Raw genomic sequence first — 19800 nt, 5'->3', positions numbered from 1 at the left:
GAGGGGGTTCCTTCCTCTTCAGCGATGGGTCAGCAACAATTGACCAGGACACAGTCTTAGACATACTGGCGATGCAGTAGTGCACCTAGTGGACAGTGAATACGGGACACAGACTCTGAAAAGACTACAGATGCATTTTTCAGGACAAGCAGCAGAACTAATTGCACTTATTGAAGCACTGCAATCGTCACAGGGGTGCCACGTGACTTTTTATTCTGGCTCAGCATGCATCACTGCAACAGTGCATGGCAGTCTTTCGCAATGGAAAAAAAGGGGCTTTAGGAGGTCAGATGGGTCCCCCAGTATAGCATGCAGCATTATTAGACAAGCACATTTTTGCACTCGCAGCCTTCTGTAGTGGCGGCATCAAGTTGCCACCCATGCTCACGAAGTGTCACTCAGAAGAACAAGTTAGTCTCTTACCTGGTAACGTTCTTTCGATGGGATGGTCCAACAACGTATTCCATATCTATGACAGTAATCAGCACAGCTGTACTGCTTCGGAAAATCTTTCGGCGTCTGCGTCCTGGTCGATACGCAGTCCTCGAGGGCCTCCGTCGAGCCGATGTTATAAGTAGGACGCACGACGCCCGTAGCCTCAATTGTAGTTTCCCAGAACGTGTGGCACCAATCTACTGCCATATATGACCACAGAAAGCCTTGCGGAAACGCAAGCTGCAATCGCATAAGAAATTCTGTAGCGGTGAAGGCAGGGAGGGAGCGATATGGAATACGTCGGACCATCCCATCGAAAGAACGTTACCAGGTAAGAGAGCAACTTGTTCTTCGAGGGGATTGGGTCCTCCGACATATTCCATATCTATGACAGACTCCCAAAGCAGTACCAACGTAAGGAGGTGGGAAAAGAATTTAGAATATACAAATTTAGAATGCCCAATCAAATTGCAGAGTAAAGGACCGCCTTGCCAAAGGCCAGATCCTGCCCATTCTCAAGGGAGTAGTGACATACAAAAGTATAGACCGAAGCCCAAGTGGCTGCAACACAGAAGTTAAGAATAGGAACACCCCTCTGCTGGGCACTAGAGGCAGCCATACCCCTAGTCGAATGGGCCCGTAAGCCTACAGGAGGATCCTTACCCGCCACGCGGCAACATTCAGAAATTGCCAAGATAATCCATCTAGACAAAGTCTGCTTAGTAACAGCTTGTCCCAAACGCCTTCCAGCGTAACCAATAAAGAGCTGATCGTCCACTCTGACCCGGGACATGCGTAAAATGTAGAAACCTAAAGCTCTCCTAGGATCTAACCTATGGAGCCTCTCCACATCCTTACAAGGATGCAGAGGATGATAAAATGCTGGAAGAACAGCCTTCTGGCTCAAATTAAATTCCGACACCACCTTCGGAAGAAAGGAAGGACGAACTCGAACGACAACCCTGTCCTTATGAAACACAGTGAAGGGTGGCTTAACTGAAAGTGCCTGTAACGCGCTCACTCTGCGAGCGGAAGTGACTGCAACTAAAAATACAGTTTTAAGGGTTAACAGTCTCTAAGGACAAGAATGCAAAGGCTCAAACGGAGCACCCATTAGAAACTTGAGGACAAGGCTCAAATCCCAACCGGGCACCTGGAAAGGCGACGGAGGGAACACATTAGTGAGCCCTTTCAGAAACTGAGAAATTAAAGGAATTTTAAAATAAGAACACTCCTCAGACGAGCGCTTAAATATGGACAGCGCCGCCAGGTAACCTTTAATGGTACCCACTTGCAAGCCCCTGTGGGCTAAAGAAAGCAAAAAAGAGAACTACAGGAATGTCACATGAAAAAGAATCCATATTCTTGACCCTGCACCAGTCGCAGAACTTTCTCCAATGGCAACCGTACAGGGACTTTGTTGCCGGCTGTCTGGCCGAAAGCAACACCTCCATCATGTCTTCAGGGGGGTCCCAATCCTTACACCTCAACCTTTCAGAAGCCAAGCGTGAACGTTGAGGGATCTGACCTCTGGATGGAGAACCTGACCCCCCCCTCTCCCGTGAGCGGATCATCTCGGTAGGGAAGACGACGTGGAGGCCAGATGGACAAGTCGAGAAGGTCCGGGTACCACGCCCTCGTGGCCCAACCGGAGCAATGAGGATCATCCGGGAACCGAACCTCCATAACCTCCACAGCACCTGCGGGATGACGGGGACTGGAGGAAACGCGTACAGCAGTGGGAAGGACCACTCCACCACGAACGCGTCTCCCAAGGCTCCTCTTGGAGGAAATTCCCGCAAGCTGAACCTTTCGTACTTCCGGTTGACACTGGAGGTAAAGAGATCCACTTGAGGGGTCCCCCAAAGGGCGAAGAGAATCTCCTGAGCCAACTCGCACTCGTGCGAGATTGCGCTCTGCCTGCTCAGAGCATCCGCCATCTCGTTTTCGTCTCCGGCCAGATGAACTGCGAGATTGAAATTTCCTGCTGGATGGCCCAGAACCAGAGCTGCATCGCCTCCCTGCACAGAGGAAGTTACCCTGCGCCCCCCCCTTTTTGTTGAGGTAGTGCATGGCCACTGTGTTGTCCGCCAGGATCAGGACAGGATCAGGACATTCTTTCCTCGCACAGTCGGCAGAAAAGCCTTCAGGGCTAGCCTGACGGCCCTCAACTCCAACAGATTGATATGGAGTCTGGACTCCGACAGACCAACGACCACTGACTGCCAGCTCGTTGGCATGAGCTCCCCATCCCGTGAGGGATGCGTCCGTCACGATCGTCACCTCCGGCCAGGGCAGCCAAAATGAAGCCCCCCCCTCATCAGATTGCCTTAGTCGGCCCACCACAGAAGGTCCTGAGCGACCGAGGGCAGCACCTGAACGGGGTCCGACATCCTGCCAGAGGACTGTGACCACTGCATCTTGAGAGCCTACTGCAAAGATCTCATCCGCAGTCGGGCCTCTGGCACCAGAAAAATGCAGGATGCCCTGAGGCCGGGCAGCCTCAAGAACTCGAACGCCAGGAGACTCTGGGCATGTCGAAACTTGTGTACCATCTGCTGAATGTGAAGAGCACTCACCTGGGGAGGAAAACACTGCCCCAGGGACGTGTCAAACACTGCTCCGATGTACTGGAGCCGCTGAGTTGGCGTCAAGTGAGACTTCTTTAAGTTGAGGGAGAAGCCCAGCTTGTGAAGGGAGTGGCAGGTGACGGACAGATGATCCAGGACTTGCTCGGGAGAGCGCGCCCTGATCAACCAATCGTCCAGGTAGGGGTAGACATGAATCCCTCCTTTCCTGAGATGAGCTGCCACCACCACCATGAGCTTGGTGAAGACCCTCGGGGCGGAGGTCAAACCGAACGGCAGGACCCAAAACTGAAAGTGCGAGTCGCCAACCGCAAACCTCAGGTACTTCTTGTGCTTTGGATGGATCGGCACATGAAAATAAGCGTCCTTGAGGTCGAGACACCCCAACCAGTCCTGAAGTTGAAGGGCCTGGAGAACTTGAGAAAGAGTAACCATCTTGAACTTGTCCTTCCTGAGGAACTTGTTCAAACCACGCAAGTCCATGATGGGTCTCAATCCTCTGTCTTTCTTCGAAATCAAAAAATAAGGGGAATACCATCCCTTGTTCCTCTCCGCTACAGGCCCCAGTTCTATGGTGCCTTTCTCCAGCAGGGCTTGAATTTCCTGCGCAAGGAGCGGATCCGGACTCTTCAAAGAGAGGTTCCCTGGTGGATTGTCGTGAGGCCTCTGCCAGAAAGGAAGACAGTAGCCGTGGGCTATGATCTCCAGAACCCACACATCCGAAGTAATGGCACGCCATTCTACGAGATGCTGCGCCAGCCTTCCCCCAACCGGAGAAGCATGGGCCTCATGACTGAGCTGAAGCGGCAGTGTCTGAGGGCAAAGAGGCAACGGCTTGCGCGGCCTTGGCACCTCGAGTACCTTGTTTTCCACCTCTGGCACTCCTATGGTTGCCCCTTTGACTTGCTGCTCCTCTCGATTTACTAAAGGATGAGTAATATCGAAAGGAACCTCCCCTCCATTGCTGTCCCCTAGGACGAAAAGGCGGAGGTTGGCGAACTGCAGCGCCCAACGATTTCACTGCAGTTTGGGAGGTCTGCAATCTCTCAAGACTCTCGTCAGCCTTGCTGCCAAAAAGATGGTCACCATCAAAGGGCATGTTGAGGAGCCGGGCTTGCACATCCGGAGCAAACCCCGACTTCCGCAACCAAGCAAACCTGCGCATTACGGTGCTCGCCGCCATGGACCGGCTGACGCAATCAACCATGTCCAGACCCGACTGAACGGATTCACACATGGCATCCTTGCCATTCTGCACGATAGCAAGGAAACCATCCCGTTCCTCCCCTTCGGGAATATGATCAGCCGCTAGGGAAATACAATTCCAGAGTGTGCGTGAAACGAGACAAGGCACAAAGTTGGCAGCCTGAAGCTCCATACCCCCAGAAGAAAATACCTTCTTCACCCAGGCGTCAAAACGTTTGTCGTCCCCATCAGGAGGGATGGTAGGGTACGACGCCTGCTGTGCAGGGGCCGTAGCCGCCTGCACCACCAAACTCTCCGGAGTAGGGTGCGAAGAAGATTCGGCGTGCGTGCCAGGCTCTGGCCTACCAAACTCCACCTCTGGATAGGTGTCTAGACCACTGGCTTCGTGGAGCGACTGATGCAGGTCCTCAAGTTGACTGACCGGAAACAATGTCATCAGGAACCAATGCAGGAACCTCACCTTCCTCAGACCCCTCATCCACCTCAGAAATATAATCTAGAGGCTGGAAAGAGGGTACAGAAAAAGGCACAAAGACAGGTTTAGCCTTAGCCATCGCCTTTCTTTGGGGTGCCACCGTGCCATGGGGTACCTCCGACAAGGCTGCCTCGAAAGGCGTCGACGGAATGGGCGTCGACGTCGAGCGTGGCGCCGACAGCTTCGATGGTGTCGACGAAGGCCTCGAGGACGGAGCCCCGAGCGGGTCTCGACAGCCTAGGCGTCGATGGTGTCGACTTCCTCGGAGGCAGGGCTTCGAGAGAGTCCGTCGACGACCTCGGCACCACCGGCGTCGGTGTCTTCTTCAAAGACTTCACAGAGTCTTGCGGTCTCGATGCCTAGAGCGACCATCCTTGTCCGACCGGGACCTCGAAGGCGCCCGGTGGTCACGACGAATGCTCGAGCCCGAAGGCGGAAGAGCGGTGTCTCTAGTGCGGCCTCGACCGGTGTCCTCAGATGGCGCAGCCGGACCGGAGCCCTGCGATTGAAAAATCGCCAACATCTCCTTTCGGAACGAATCCCATTCCTCCGGAGTGGAATGCTTGTTGGGACAAGCTACCAGCCTGCGAGCGGAGTCCTCGGAAGAGGACGGGGAAGGCGACCTGTGACAGCGCTTCCTGGAATGCCTTGATGAGGCAGGGGAATGGCGGGACCGACTCCCAGACCGAGAACCCCCGGACACACGACAATGATGGAGAGTTGCCCCTTGAATCATCCATCGAAAGACCAGTGGAACACGACTTCCAGGGGCTTGGTCACCTTACCGACCGACAGCTTCTTCTTACACTCCCGCAAGGCCTTCGAAATGAGCGATTGGCAGTTGACACAGTCGTCCGTATCATGGTCCTCCCCGAGGCACCAGAGGCAAGCGTCGTACGTATCCGATAGGGACATCTTGGACCCGCACACCCGACACTTCTTAAACCCGGACCGCGGGGTGGAAGAAGCCGAAGACATCATATTTGCAATGAAGAAACAGGTTCGAAGAACAGGATTCAGTATTCGAGGCGTGCCGAGATCTCCGAAGCAAACACGTTCGCGGAAACCCGGAACTGAGGCTACGGGAGTCGTGCGTCCTACTTATAACATCCAGTGACGTTGGCTCGACGGAGGCCCTCGAGGACGTCATCGACGCAGGAAGATTTTCCGAAGCAGCACAGCTGTGGTGATTACTGTCATAGATATGGAATACGTCGGAGGACCCAATCCCCTCGAAATGCTGCCGCAGACAGCATAACCAAAATGGCCACGTATCTTCCAGTACCAGCAGTAGCAAAGTAAGTTGTCACGACCCCCGCCACTGACCAGCCACCATTCTTATGCAGTACCCAACCCATATCGCAAATTATTGAACTACAAGGAAGGGCACCAGAAGAGGAAAAACAGTTGTGGGTCAAAAGGGGGTGCACGCAATCCCCTAGTGACTTACTGTGGAGACAGGAATGTACAGGGAAAGCGGTGATGCCACATGAACTGTTGATCATAACAGATCAGCTCCATCACCCATCCCACAGCTCCAAACACCACATTGCTGCTGACATACAAGAGGAGAGGTTTATTTCTAACATCCAGGAACACTTGAAGTATGGTTATTAGATGCACCACATGTCAAAGTTGCAGAACAAGCATGACATTACAAACACAGAGAAGCACTCTGCCCCGCCCCAAACGGCCATTTCGCGAGTTGCATATCGACTTTGCGGACATGGGCGAGAGATGTAGCAGGTCCCGGTATCGGATCATTGTCTGCCTTGGGTGGAGGCAGGCACTTGTGCACATCCAGATGCCAAATGCCCAGCAAAATTTCTCTGGTCTGCGAAGTGTTCCCCGATGGGCGTGTGTGATGTATTAAGCTCAGATAATTGCACACACTTTTTCAATGAGTTGTTTAAATGAGATTACTGCACTACTTGGCATTAAACACTGGATGTGTACATTTTATCACCCCCCCGCCCAACGGAGTGATGGAGAGGATCAACAGACTCCTCAAAAGTAAGCTGTCAAAGCTTTGCACCACATTAAGGAAACACTGGGTGCATTGCTTATCCTTGGCACTGTTTAGTTTAAACACAGCCCAGCAAGGACCACCATTTGTCACCCTATGAGGTAGTAACTAGCTGCTGCATACACACACCAATATCTCCCATTAGGAGGGCGTCGGACACATGTAGGGCAGCAGCTGTTTTAGGTAACAAATTCAAAGACTATTTAACAACTCTAAGACGAGCACTCAAATGAATTTCCCCGACAGATTGCACTGCTCCAATCAGAAGACGTGCCAGGCGCCACAGCTGACTCCACGACTCCCCACCCACTCAACCGTTGCTGCCAGGACAACTAATCTACGTGCGGTCCTTTGTCATTATACATTAGAAAGTATTTTACTAATAGTATTACGTTCAGTTTTTGCTTTAGGGGTTTATATTCTTTTATATTAGAGGGACATATAAAAGAAAGGGTTGGGGGTAGATGAGGACATTACAATTTCACTGTAAATAGTGAAAATGTGCATTTTAACAAAACATCACTCAAATGAAAGTGAATATGTATCTTTCCCCAGGGCCCAACTTTACGCATCAACAATTCTGCACACAAGAATAGACCCCCCCACCCTCGTACTGGATTGTTAAAATATATTTCTAGGTCCCTACTGTTTTCAAAATTTCACAATTCTTTCTATAACACAAAACTTACTGATGTAAATAATAATAGTAGCGTTATTAATGATATATAGGTGTGCCAAAACATACACAGAGACAAGCATGAAGAGTGAAATACGACGCATACCACAGGCTTGGTCTTGACGCTATAGAAGAGGTGTGTCACCCAGAAATATCTAATAGTTGGTATATGGACATGAGCTTGGTGGATAGGAACAAAGTGAATGGCAGTTGTGTTTGATGATACTGCATGCGTCAGGGGGGCCCAAGGTGATAGTGCCACAGGAAGTACCAATTCTAGAGGCCCAATGCATAGTACATATTGCGCTGTGCAGGCTCTGGGGCACTTTCCAGGCGCACAATGTGAGGCTCGACCTTGTTAATCCAGATCGCCTGCAATGAGACAAAAATCCAAACAGTATCAAGTGCCTGAAAAGACCCTACCTGGTGATACAAGGACTGAAATACACAAATGGCAAGAAAAAGTTAGCTACATGGCAGAGGGTCTAATGGGATACGAAGAAGGGGTTTTAGCCAGGGTGGAAGCAGCATGTGCACTGTTCTGGACTGAACACATCACACAACTAACATGGACTGGTGCAATGGAGAAACCGGTGAAAGTGCACAGAGAAGAAACATGTGAAATTTGCTTTTATAGTGCAGAAGTAAGGGCCAACGAACATTACAATAAGACTGTTCATTCCTCATCTCAAGAAAGGCACGGTGGCAGTGATGGATTACGGAGTCCGGCCAACAAGGGTACTTGCACCTCCCGCCATCATGGAGGGGCTATTGTTCACTGGCCACGCTGCACTCATCCCTGATTGTGATCCAAGAAGTGCATTTGCAAGGGGGGCCAACAGAGACTCTTGTCCCTACCGCCTTTCCAACCTCATAAGAAACCTGTTGCCAGTACCAGAGTTCCACACCCTCCCTGGGATAAAAAAAGGTGAAACCCTGCAAAGGAAGAAGAGGGTGGACCATCTGTCCAAAGACTCAAACTCGCTCAATGACATACCAGATGAGTACAGGCTCTGGAGCAAAGCAGAGACTTTTTTTGCCTCACTGTTACTGCCTGGTGTGCAAGCTGCGGCCAACGCTAAACGGCTGCAAATTGTCAGCTGATAACTGATATAGCTGGCTAATGACACAGAGCAAGTTTTTTTAACGCCATAAAGGTGGAACTCTGCACTCTGAAGCTGATGACCAAGCAGAATCGCTACATCCTAGATATGCTTACTGCAATGGAAGGAGGAGTCTGCAAAAAAAACACAAAAAGAAATCATAAAATCAGAGCTTCCTGTTGCACATTTGTGCCTCCCGAAGGTGCTCAAAATGGCAGTCGCACATAACTGAAGCTGTACATAACCTGGGAGTGCACATGAAGAAAAAACGAATACAGAGTGAAGATTGGTTTTATCTAACTTTCTCTTGAGCTCCATCCTGGCTGGTGGCGATTGTGAAAATGCTAGTTCCAGTCATAGTCTGTGTCTTGGTCATCTTTTGCACCTGCCAAATGGGACTCCGATGTTGTGCCAAAGCAGTACCCAATAGCGCAATGAGGATGGTCTCAATTTGATTCACACCCAAAGCACCTTGCGATACAACACAGCGTGGTACCGATACAGAGGACCCAAACAAACCTCATATGAGATTTATCATCCATTACACCCCTGTGGCACAATCAGCACACCCCCACCTGACCCCAACAATTATACAGAGCACTAGGTTGAATTTAGCAGGAGATGGGGGTTGTATTTACATGGCATGTACCCCATTGGAATATGCCCAGCCTGGAGCAAGTTTACGAGATGTTAGCAAAGGATGGGTTGTCACCATAACTGGACGGTGAAAGGTTAGAGAGGGGGGAATATATACTGGAACCTAGCTGCCAATGACACTGTGGAGAGCTAGTTAATTTAGAATTAACGAAAGAGGGCATGTTGGGAAGGAGAGAGGGTCTTCCCCCCACTTCCCTAGGCAATACTGAATGAGAAATAAACACCAATAGCACATCCAGGTATCATGAGGAAGTGCACATAGAGAAGGGTGTGCGATCACCTTAGTGTATGCATTACAATATGGTATTTGCAGGTGTGAACGCCATCTTGGCAAGCAGCAGCCAAAGTAGAATTTAGGCCCAAGCTCGGCGAACAGCATTTTGTGCGTTAGTATTAGACCCCTTGCATGAGCGCGAACACCACCCCCACCCAGGCCAGGTTTCAGAGATCCACAACATCCTCCATTGTCCAGAAAGTTACAGGCCCTCGCGCCCTGGAAAGAATGCGCACTGCAAGGTCATGAAAAGGGAGAAGAGCGCCTTTGGCAGTACCAAACCACTGAACACATAACAAGATTCTCCTGCCCCCAAGGATCCCCACATGAGAAATACAGCTTGGCCAAGCATTCATCCCCCTAACCCTGAATGCCACAGTGCCAACCAAACCCAGACCAACCATATTAGGTTTACATCCCTCGATCGATCACCAAGATCAGAAGGCAACGCTATTGCACATTCAGAAATTAATCACGCGATTTGTGCAGCGAGGTGCAGGATAGCATCAGAAATATAGCCTAAAACAAAGGTGGAGGACCTTGGGAGTTGCTGATCTGTCTGGGAGCGAGGGAAGCATGTGAGGTAGCGTGACCTCCGAGCCCATCCCTGTATCTGCCTGGTGCATTGATACAATAAAATAACATTGTTTGTGCAGGTACCCAATTGTTAGGTCAGCTTCACCGCGGATGATGAACCCACGGACATCAACGTGGACAAATTAAGACAGACCAATGGCCCGACATCCCATATGGCACAGGCCCTACATGTATAGGGCTCCTCTAATCCATAATGTATGTAATGGCGTCATTAGTGATGTTGTTTGTGCTTGTGCCACACATGCCTACGGAACTCGGAACCTTCGGCAGCAGCAGGGTTCTTTTCTGATGCACTTTTTTGTAGAAATAAATACTTATCCTTGCAAGTGTGCCTTGGGCCTTTTTCCCTTGCGGGCTGTATTTATTCTGGTGAGCGTGCAGGAGCGCACCTTCCGTCCCACCAAAACTACTTGGTCACATCTCTTCTGCACAAGACCACAAGCATCCCCAAATATGTTTCAGCCTGGTTGGGCCTCTTCAGTGAGGAGTAGCTTGGGTCTCTAGGCCCAGCAATCGCAGAACACACGTCTGGGCATACCCTTCTCCCTCGGGATGACTACTGCAAAACAAAAGAGTTGAAGGCTTGTAGGTTTAGAATTGATCTTAACCTCAGGCATTGCTCTGGGCAACTCTCCGGACCATAGTTGTGTGAACATCCTTTTGTCAAATGCAGGTACTAGACCTAATCACCAGATGGCCGTGTCCCGGCTGCAATACCGCACAACTGTAATAGCGTTAGTCCCAGCCGGTCTTTGCGCAATTTGCGTTATTAGCGCTGGATCACGGGTTGGGCGTGAATGGTAAATTCCCATTCCACATGACCCAATGGGGTATTTGACACAAATACTGCGTGCTAATACAGCCAGCAGTAATTGCACCGAAAACAGGGCCCTAAATGGGATCTTTACCCCCAGAAAAAAGCTGGCAGTGACAGCCCATTTAGCGACAAACCCTTAAATGCGCCGGTATTACCGTTAACGCTGCATTTAAGGGCTGCGACACAACTCGTGATGAGGCCCACTGTAACTGTTTATATGGCTATTTAACTGTTAATACTAAACTGTGGTGTAATCCATTTTGAGTTACCAAACTGTTGGTATGTGTACATTTGGCTTGGGTTAGTATTGGACGACAAGTGTTAATGTAGCTCAAATAGGAGGCATGAATAACAAATGCTGCACTAGTTTATTAGATATTTGCACTCTATGGGCTTCAACAAATCACTCAGGGCACGCATTCCCTTAGTATCATGAACACTCTTGAACTGTAGGTAGTGGTGATTCGATGCACCAACACGGCTTAGTAATGAACTTCTCGCATCTAGGGCTGTATATTAAACAAAACAAACGTAAATGTTTTTGAATTTAAAAAAATAGTCTCTAATCTTATATATGTTCACGTATTTTAATTATGCAACTTATATCTAGCAAAGATTTGTATTACTTCTGAGCCAATGGTCAACCAATAGGTCAACATGTGTTTCAGTCCTAAGTGGCGCTTCCTCAAAGGCTTATACACATTGTAGTCTATTTTGTACTACCTCATGTCATAGAAAAAAGGCAAAAGAATCTCCACAAGGTGTTCCTGCTAAAGGTTGGCCAGCATTTTCTTTATGAGGACTTTGTAGGTTGCTCCTGAATTGATCTAGAGAATTTCAGTACAGCAATTGCCTCGAAGTGGCTGGGCATGGGATCAAGGATAAGTTGTTTGCTACAATTGGGAAGTTGACCATTCCTTTACAGGGCTGACCGGTATCTCCTTAACAATCATGAACCAACTCTATAGTATTTTAAGTTTCTACAAGCGGTAAGGCAGTCCCTTACATCACATTTTCAGTTCTCTAGGATTTTAAACTCACAGATCACCACCACACCATATGCTTGCATCAATGAAAAGGTAAATGCCCAACAAGGGTAGGGCGCTATTCAGAAAACCACAGCACATAAGTGATGGTATTAGGGGCCCACACAAAGGAAGGGATTGCTCTACATTTCCAGCAAAGTCCAGATTTTAGGATTCCTGAGCTGAGAAGGGGTGCAAATGGAGATCTCATAAAATACTGGAGAAGTACGTCAGGAAACAGCAGCTCTACTAGGAAAAGGCAGGTATGCAGAAACCACTAAAAACAGCAGGTATGGAGTCAGTTGCAGCACAGTTGGTCAGAAGTATAATAAGATGAGCAATGTTCCATTCTCTCACCTTATCTAAGGAATATGCCATCCAAGCTGTACCACCACCCAAGACATATATCCGGTGGCCATCATGTGCTATTTCATGTCTGTATCTGAAAGCCAATGTAAAATATAAATATCAAAAATGCAAGTCCAGCAAAAATGGTCTTTAGTGCAAACTCAATTTAATATTCACACAACCTACATACTTTGTTGATTTTTTTGTACAGCCCATTGAGACAAGCCAACCAATTTCATTCAAAAAAAAGTTTAAAAACCCCCCAAAAAACAGACTAGAAACAAATACAGTCACTCTCCCACCATACCTAGCACATACCTCTCCACAGGAAGGTCAGTGTTTGGATTGTTCGGCTTGAGCTGGATCCATTCTCTGGTATGGAGGTCTAACCTATGCAAATCTGTACTATATGTATAACCAGTCGTCCCACCAAACACGTACAGAAAGCCATCGATAATAGCCATTGCCTGGAAGAACAAACTTGTGTCAATAGTCACTTAAGGCAAAAATCAATGGTTGCATGGGCAAGCTATGAAAAAGGCACAATTAAGAATGTTTGGTGAAACCAAGGAAACATGCCGACAAGGAAGCAGGGAGAAGCACATTTGCGTTACAAGGGAGTACTTTAGGATCCAAACAGGAAACCGAAATTTGACTTGCCCTAGGCATTTACATCTTGGACAGCACCATTCCTCAAAGCCCAACCTACTCCAACCTCCTGGTATGTCCAAAACAAATATCCAGGCATTAGTATTTTCAAACATTTTCCATGGACATCATCCTCATGGGATCACCCAAGCACAATGGATGCTACCACGAGCTGTATAAATGCAGCTGGCCACCAGGACACAACCGCCCCTTGAAAATGCAATTAAGGGGTAAACACCCCAAAACCCCATACGCTCAGTGCATACTTACTGGCCTACTCCACTCAAGTGCTACTGAAAGAAGGTTCACTTCAGGGTTTAAAAATCCAAGAAAGCTAGCGAATGCACACACCCATATAGTAGAGCAATTCTTGTCTTCCGGTCTTCTACACCACTGCCCAAATGGGCTTAAGGTGATCACTCAAAACCCATGTCTATTAATGGACGAAACCAAGCCCAACCTGCAAGCCATATGATGCCAACTTTGTGCTGCTTACTCAACAGTTCGGGTGTTTCAAAAACTACAATGTCTGTGTTCAAACTACGTGCTCCCCCCACCCCCAAGAGATAATGGCATCATTACAAGTTTGACGGGTTTGGTAACTACGGTACCGGTAAGCTTGCCGGTACCGTAGTTACCAGACCAGCAAACTTCGAGTTATGCTCGCGGGTGCCTTTTCACACGCCAGGTCAGACCTGGCGGGCAGATGGTGCCGGTGCTACCGGCCTCCCCATTGAGCCCTATGGGGCTCAAATGGGAATGGGGGGTAAAGGTTTCTGGCAATGGCGAAATACAGGGTCCACCAGGGTTGTAATGGCCCTGCATTTCCCCATTGCCAGGGGCCAGAAATATCCCAAGTTCGGCGGCAGCCTGCCGGTTTTACCGGCAAAGCTACCGCCAAACTTCTAAAGAGGCCCAATGTTAGAAAGGAAAGAGCGGCCAGACTTCTCTTAGGAGGGCGAGAGGGCTGTAGATTAGTACAAACAAGTAATTGGAAGCCTACATATGGTCCAAAGAAACACTGATACACTATGTATTGTAATAATAATGGTTTATTATAAATACATGTAGGCAAAGATAAATCTTTGAACCAGTAAGTATTGTTACATATTATATGCAAACTTGATGTAGCCCCCGCACCATGAGGTGAGGCTTTGCCAGTCTGTATACACTCACCTATTCTGTTTGTAACCATATGCGCATTCTTGCACTTCTCTAATGTTTTAAGCACTTTCTGTAACTAGCGCCTAGATCCCTCTGAGTTTTGTGCACTGAAATAAATGCAAAAATAAAACAATCATAAAAAACAAATCAATACTTTTGGTGGACAAACCAAGGTATAACCTCCTTCAGAAGAGCATTCAGCAAGTGAAGGCGAGTCAAACCTAAAGTTACACATTCAGAAGGCCAATATGCTATTCTTGGGGAGTAGAACCACATTAGTCATACTTTAATACAGTAAGTAATTCAAGGGCAGTGGACCCTTTTGGTCCTAACTTTATTCAGTTCAAGAATCACCTAGTTAGACCAACTCGGTTACAAGTCAGCTACTCATGGACAAGTAAGAACCTAGTAAAATATTTTATAAGTGCACTAAAGCAAATCAAGGTACGCATAACACAATGTTACAGTTTTAGAAGAGCAGCAGCTATTAAAAATCAGTATAACCTATTAGTAATTAAATTACACTATTTCTAATACAGGACCAGACAGTTTACCAATGATACCTTTCAGAAATGGGGAATACAATTCCAAGTTAAGTAAGAACTTCTAGCAGACTTAGACAATCACTCATACTTTTCAGAGGGGTAGTATGCAACTCTAGGATGGGTGAGAACTCTAGGACTATTTTTGAAATGCACTAAAGCAGAACAGGGGTTTTCTCTCCCACTGCGAAAGCAGACCCCATACCCATCACCTGCGGCGTACCTCAGGGTTCCTGCGTCTCCCCTACACTGTACAACATATTTACCAAGCCCCTTTTCGATGATCTGGATCATCTGGGTATCACCTACACTAACTATGCAGATGATACTCAGATCCTCCTTCCGCTTTCTGGAGATTATGGAAAGGACATGGCCTTGCTAAATAGGGTGTACATCATCCAGGCATGGATGGCCACTCATGGACTATGGCTGAATGATGATAAAACAGAACTCATCATCCTAGGCACCTCATTCAGCCTAAAGAAACTCGGCCCAGCCTATAACTCTTTCATGATCGATGGGAACATTAAGGTCGGTCAGGAGGTCAAAACTTTGGGCTTCTATTTAGATTCCAACTTCTCCTTCAAAAGACAAGCGAGTTCCTTGGCTTCCTCCACGGCTTACACATGCAAATTAATCCATGCAGCCAAACCATTTTTGTCTGATTCCAACTGCCTTACACTCGCCAGAGCCCTCAGTGTCTCGCCTTGACTACTGCAACGCCCTATACATGGGATCCTCCAAAGCCACCACCTACAAACTGCAAACCCTACAGAACAACGCTCTTAGAGCAGCTCTAGGATTCTCCAGAAGAGAACATATTACAGGATTTAGCCTACAGAACAACTGGCTCTCCACTAGAGATAAAATTCTTTTAAAAACAGCATCCCTCACCCACATGACTCAACAATGCAGCCCCCACTTACCCGATTAATAGATTCCACAGACAGTCTTCCTCAAGACCTGTTAGAAGTGCCTACAAATTTTGCTTATCCGTTCCCCAATACAAACGTGCCACCATTGGGGGCAATAGCTTCCCGGTAAAAGCAGCCAAACTCTGGAACTCCCTACCCCCTAATCTCAGAAGGGACCTGCCCTTTGAGCTTCCGGTCCAAGGTAATCGCATAGCTGAAACTGGATACTCACCAAAACATTTAAATGACCTGCGCCATCTGCACATACTGTAACCATGTGTGCCCTCCTGCTCCATGTATATATCGACCTGTTGGCCCACCGCTACCTTGTAAATAACTTTGTTGTATCTCTTTTATGTATTATCTATGTGTTCTGTAACTAAGCTTTGGAAATTCTTGTAAAGGCTGCGCCCCGATACCTTGGGGTACACTCGCGCATTACAAATAATAAAACAAACAAAACCCAATAGTACACCTTGAGAGGAGTAGCAGCTATTCAAGCTGAGTACACCCTATTGGTAGGCTTAGACACTCAGTTTAGAAATGATACAACAGCACCAACTCCATTAGATTTAGAAGAGTGAAACACCATTTCGAAGTAAGTAAAATACCTTAATTTTCTGAGGGCCTAAAAGCAAAAAATAAATGTAGGTATTAACTTCAGGACACGTAACTAATTATGTTCAGGAATCAAATGTACACACCAACACATTTACAAGTAAGTACTTTTCAACACTTGCTCTCATTTCAAGTTAGAAGCCTCATCTTTTAAAGTGCTTCCCAATTCTAGACCATGAGATTTCAGAGGCAGAAGAGGCAACCTCAGTGGTCCAGGAGCCAGCAGTAGGTAGGTCAGGATAGGTATCGGATGCAGGAAAGTTGAAGTACCTGAGGATATCTCCCTGAACAAGTAAGCCCTTCAGAGTTTGTAAAAGGTGTTCAGGGACTTCACAGAAGGCCCCCTATAGGCGTTCCACTATTAGGTCTGGCCGAATGGTATGGGCCAACTGCCAAACACACGAATCACCCACTCAGCCACACAAGATCACCAAGACCTAAGGTAAGTATTACCCAAGCCAACAAAGTACCTCAGCAAAGACAAATAGCTTGCAAGTGGCCGTCTTCCCAAGGCAGCAGCACAGGACCCAGTCACCAGACCCTGGATTCCTGGTCTGGTGACTAAAGAAACGGACATTGGAGGGGAACTGCAAAAGTAGTCAACAGGAGAGGCTTCCATAAAAGGATTCAAGGCTTTTAATGGCTCTGCAGATTTGGTGAACTTTTACAGGTACCTGATGAAGAACCAATATCACAGGTCGGATTCTCTTCACTCTCAGTCCAGCACTCTGGTGAGGGGACTTCGGGGATTCCAATCGTGTCTCTGGAGGTCCAGCAGGAGTCCACCAAAGTTGCGACAGGAATTGGAGTTCGAAAGATCATTCTCTGCAAACTGGCTCAAGGTTCCCTGGTATTGGCGGTTTGCAGTCCAACAAGGTTGCAGCACATTGAGGGATGGCTCAAAATGCAGGTCTTCTCAAGACCAGCGAATCCCTATGGGTAGAGGTGGTCTTCGGGACCCCGAGCTCACTTGGAAGGAAGATTTAAAAGCAGGCTGTGGTTACACAGCAGGCTTTACGGTTTGCTAGAATCGGTCATAGCAGTCTTTCCTTCCTCTTCGGATTTGATTCCAGTGGTGAACTGGTCTTCAGCTTCCAGAATCAGACTAGTTAACAGGAACCCACACACAATGTCTGCAAACTCTCCGTGCAGTTTACAGAAAGGAGCGGGAGACTGTCAAATCAGGACAGCCAGTAGGAACTCGTTCCTTTCAGGCAGACTAGAAGACAAAGATCTGCAGAGTTTCAGACTCCTCCCTTACTTCCTGCCTTCAGACACTTTGGAGCCTCGGCAGGAAAAAAACAAAGGACTCTCACCGAAGACAAAACTTTAACCAGGCCCTCCCCCACCTAGGATGACAGCAGAAGGCCCAAGAAACAACAAGCACACTCACAATGGCGGAAAAATAAGGAAGCCACCACTCCAGCAGAATGGTGATCCTCCTGTGCATTACTGAATTTGATTGAACAGCCTGCGTGTAATATTAAATATAAAGTCATAAAAACACTGCCACCAGCCATAATAGTTTGCTATTGTAACAGAAATGATACTAGGTCAGTGAGAAAGGAGGATACCATGCATCTCCCCCCAGCACTCTACATAAGGTGGGGTGTGCTGGTCTCGCACCAAATGTAGAGGGGATGGAAATACCAGTTTACTATTGGGAACAGTAGTTCACGCAAGATAAAGGGAGAGAAAATAAAGGGAAGCCCAAAGGCAAACCAGCAACACTGCCCACAAGGAGCTGTGTGCTTCCATATTAAAAATGCAGTCAGCCCAAAGGTTATAGGGTACTATAAATCCATACACTATTGAGGGACATAAAAAGGTCACCCATAAAAAGAGGAAAAGAGAGGGTGAGGTGAAAGAGATTGCCACTCACCCAGGAACAAGGAAAAATAATCACCAAGTCCAGCAAAATGCTCTGGTGTTGACACAGGTCGATCAGATTTATCATCAATATGAACATCTTACCCAACACAGCAGTCGGACTTCACTTCTGGATAGAGGGAGGCTACCAGGATGGTACAATTAAACCCAATAGTAACTACAAGAAACTATGTCACAATGGAATACTGAAAAATACATTTTTATAAGGCCACATAGTAACTATTTAGGACAGGAGAAAAGTAATATGGTTACACATAACAGAGCATTGTGTAGATAAACAGTAAATGGCCTGTTAAGGTCCAACTCCCTCTTTACTCTTTTAATGTAAGCCTTATGTCTGAAGGCAGACGCAATACAGATCGATTTACAGATGTGCGTTAAAGAGTAGACACACACATCACACAGTTGTAGCACTTTGATGCAGTGCGCAGGGGGAACACAATGTCCAACACAGGCAGGAGGGCAACCAAGGTGCAGGATATAGTTTAGTGAGACAGTCCCAGCCCCGAAAGGCCATATCACGCTCTAAACACTTACTAGAATGTCACTGGCACATGCTTAGAGAAGACACATTCCAGGTCCTTTGCTTGCTCTGATCCAGCTTTTATACTCCAACAGCTATACGACCATGCGGTGGGGGGCTGGGACTGACCCCTTCCCAGTTGAGAAGGGGCGGGCCTGGGGGTAAATCAGACAGGGTTGTGTCCTGGCCTCATTGTTATTTTGCGCATCCATCAATTAGGTAATTATGGATCTCGTTGCGCATTTGGTGGATTAGCCTAAGCCAAGTGTGGACAAGATATCTGCTCTCTTTGCGGATGATTCAGTGTTATTATCCACATCACCTAAACGCTACAGGTTTATAAAGCCCAGACCTTCACGGGAACAATTTATGGGCTGAATTGTGGGGGCATTCTAGTGTCCAAACCTGTGTCAAGGCCAAGAGTATTTTCTTAAAGCTATTATTACTTCCCATAAGCACCCTCTAATGCTTTGCTTCACATGGAGACGGATATCAGACCCACTGTGGAAGATCTGACGATAAGACCTGTTTTGCGCGCAGATTTGGGAATTACAGTATCGGATGCCACCATGAAAAAAGCGGCTGTCGTCCGGTCTCACGTCAGGATGAGTGAAGCATGTTCTTAGTTAACAGGGCCGCATTACTATGAATCAAAGCTAAACTTGGGCTATGAAATATTCCCAGATGTTATCAATGCCCCCCCCTCCTTTTGCATGTGCACTTTACCTGAAGTTCAGGATGGGTACCTTGGCAGGGGCTAATTTTACACACAATTTGCAAGTTAATGGGACTACTTTCTCGCGGAACTGTACCAAAATGCCACCCTCATTTGTGCTCCCCCACAGTCACTGCGACTTTGGAGGTGTACAAAATGAGGGTGACATTTACTGCGTCCAAGCAGAGCAGGGTCGCCCCCCCCGCTCTGCTTGGGTGCCATAACAGGAGTCGGGGTTGCGGGGGACAAGAAAAAGAAAAGGAAAAGGAAAAAGAAGCACCCTGTGGCGTCAGCTCTAACCCACGTTAGTGGGAAGAGCTGGTGCCGCAGAGATAGAAGGGTGTGGGCGACACACGCAGAAGCGTACCTCCGTCAAGATAAGTGGGGGTAGGGGCGTGGCCAGCAGCTGAGCGATGAGGACGTGAGCTCGCTTCGCTCCCGGGCCGCCAGCCAAATCCTGAAACAATCCTGTTTTCCCGCAAGACTACAAGTACCCAAAAGTGCCTACTCGATGTGGGAACCTCTACTGGACGTCCCTACCTGTTCCTTGTGAAAATCG

At 47.8% G+C, this 19800-nt stretch overlaps 1 protein-coding gene across 3 annotated transcripts in view; it reads right to left on the bottom strand.

Moving 5' to 3' along the window:
* Positions 1–19800, bottom strand: part of KLHDC10 (kelch domain containing 10) — a 345723-nt gene that overhangs the window by 145724 nt on the left and 180199 nt on the right. For 2 of the 3 annotated variants that reach the window (XM_069629599.1, XM_069629600.1), the window contains 2 exons: positions 12546–12694; positions 12237–12321 (listed from right to left, as the gene is read on the bottom strand). The exons of the other annotated variant lie outside the window; for it this stretch is intronic. In XM_069629599.1, coding sequence (XP_069485700.1) covers positions 12237–12321; positions 12546–12694 — 234 coding nt within the window. The remainder of the gene's footprint in view (positions 1–12236; positions 12322–12545; positions 12695–19800) is intronic. 3 annotated transcript variants of the gene reach the window in all.

The sequence above is a fragment of the Ambystoma mexicanum genome, chromosome 12 (assembly GCF_040938575.1).
Source record: "Ambystoma mexicanum isolate Mex_15411 chromosome 12, UKY_AmexF1_1, whole genome shotgun sequence".
In the NCBI taxonomy this organism is placed as follows: domain Eukaryota; kingdom Metazoa; phylum Chordata; class Amphibia; order Caudata; family Ambystomatidae; genus Ambystoma; species Ambystoma mexicanum.
This window is presented reverse-complemented; position numbering and strand designations above follow the sequence as displayed.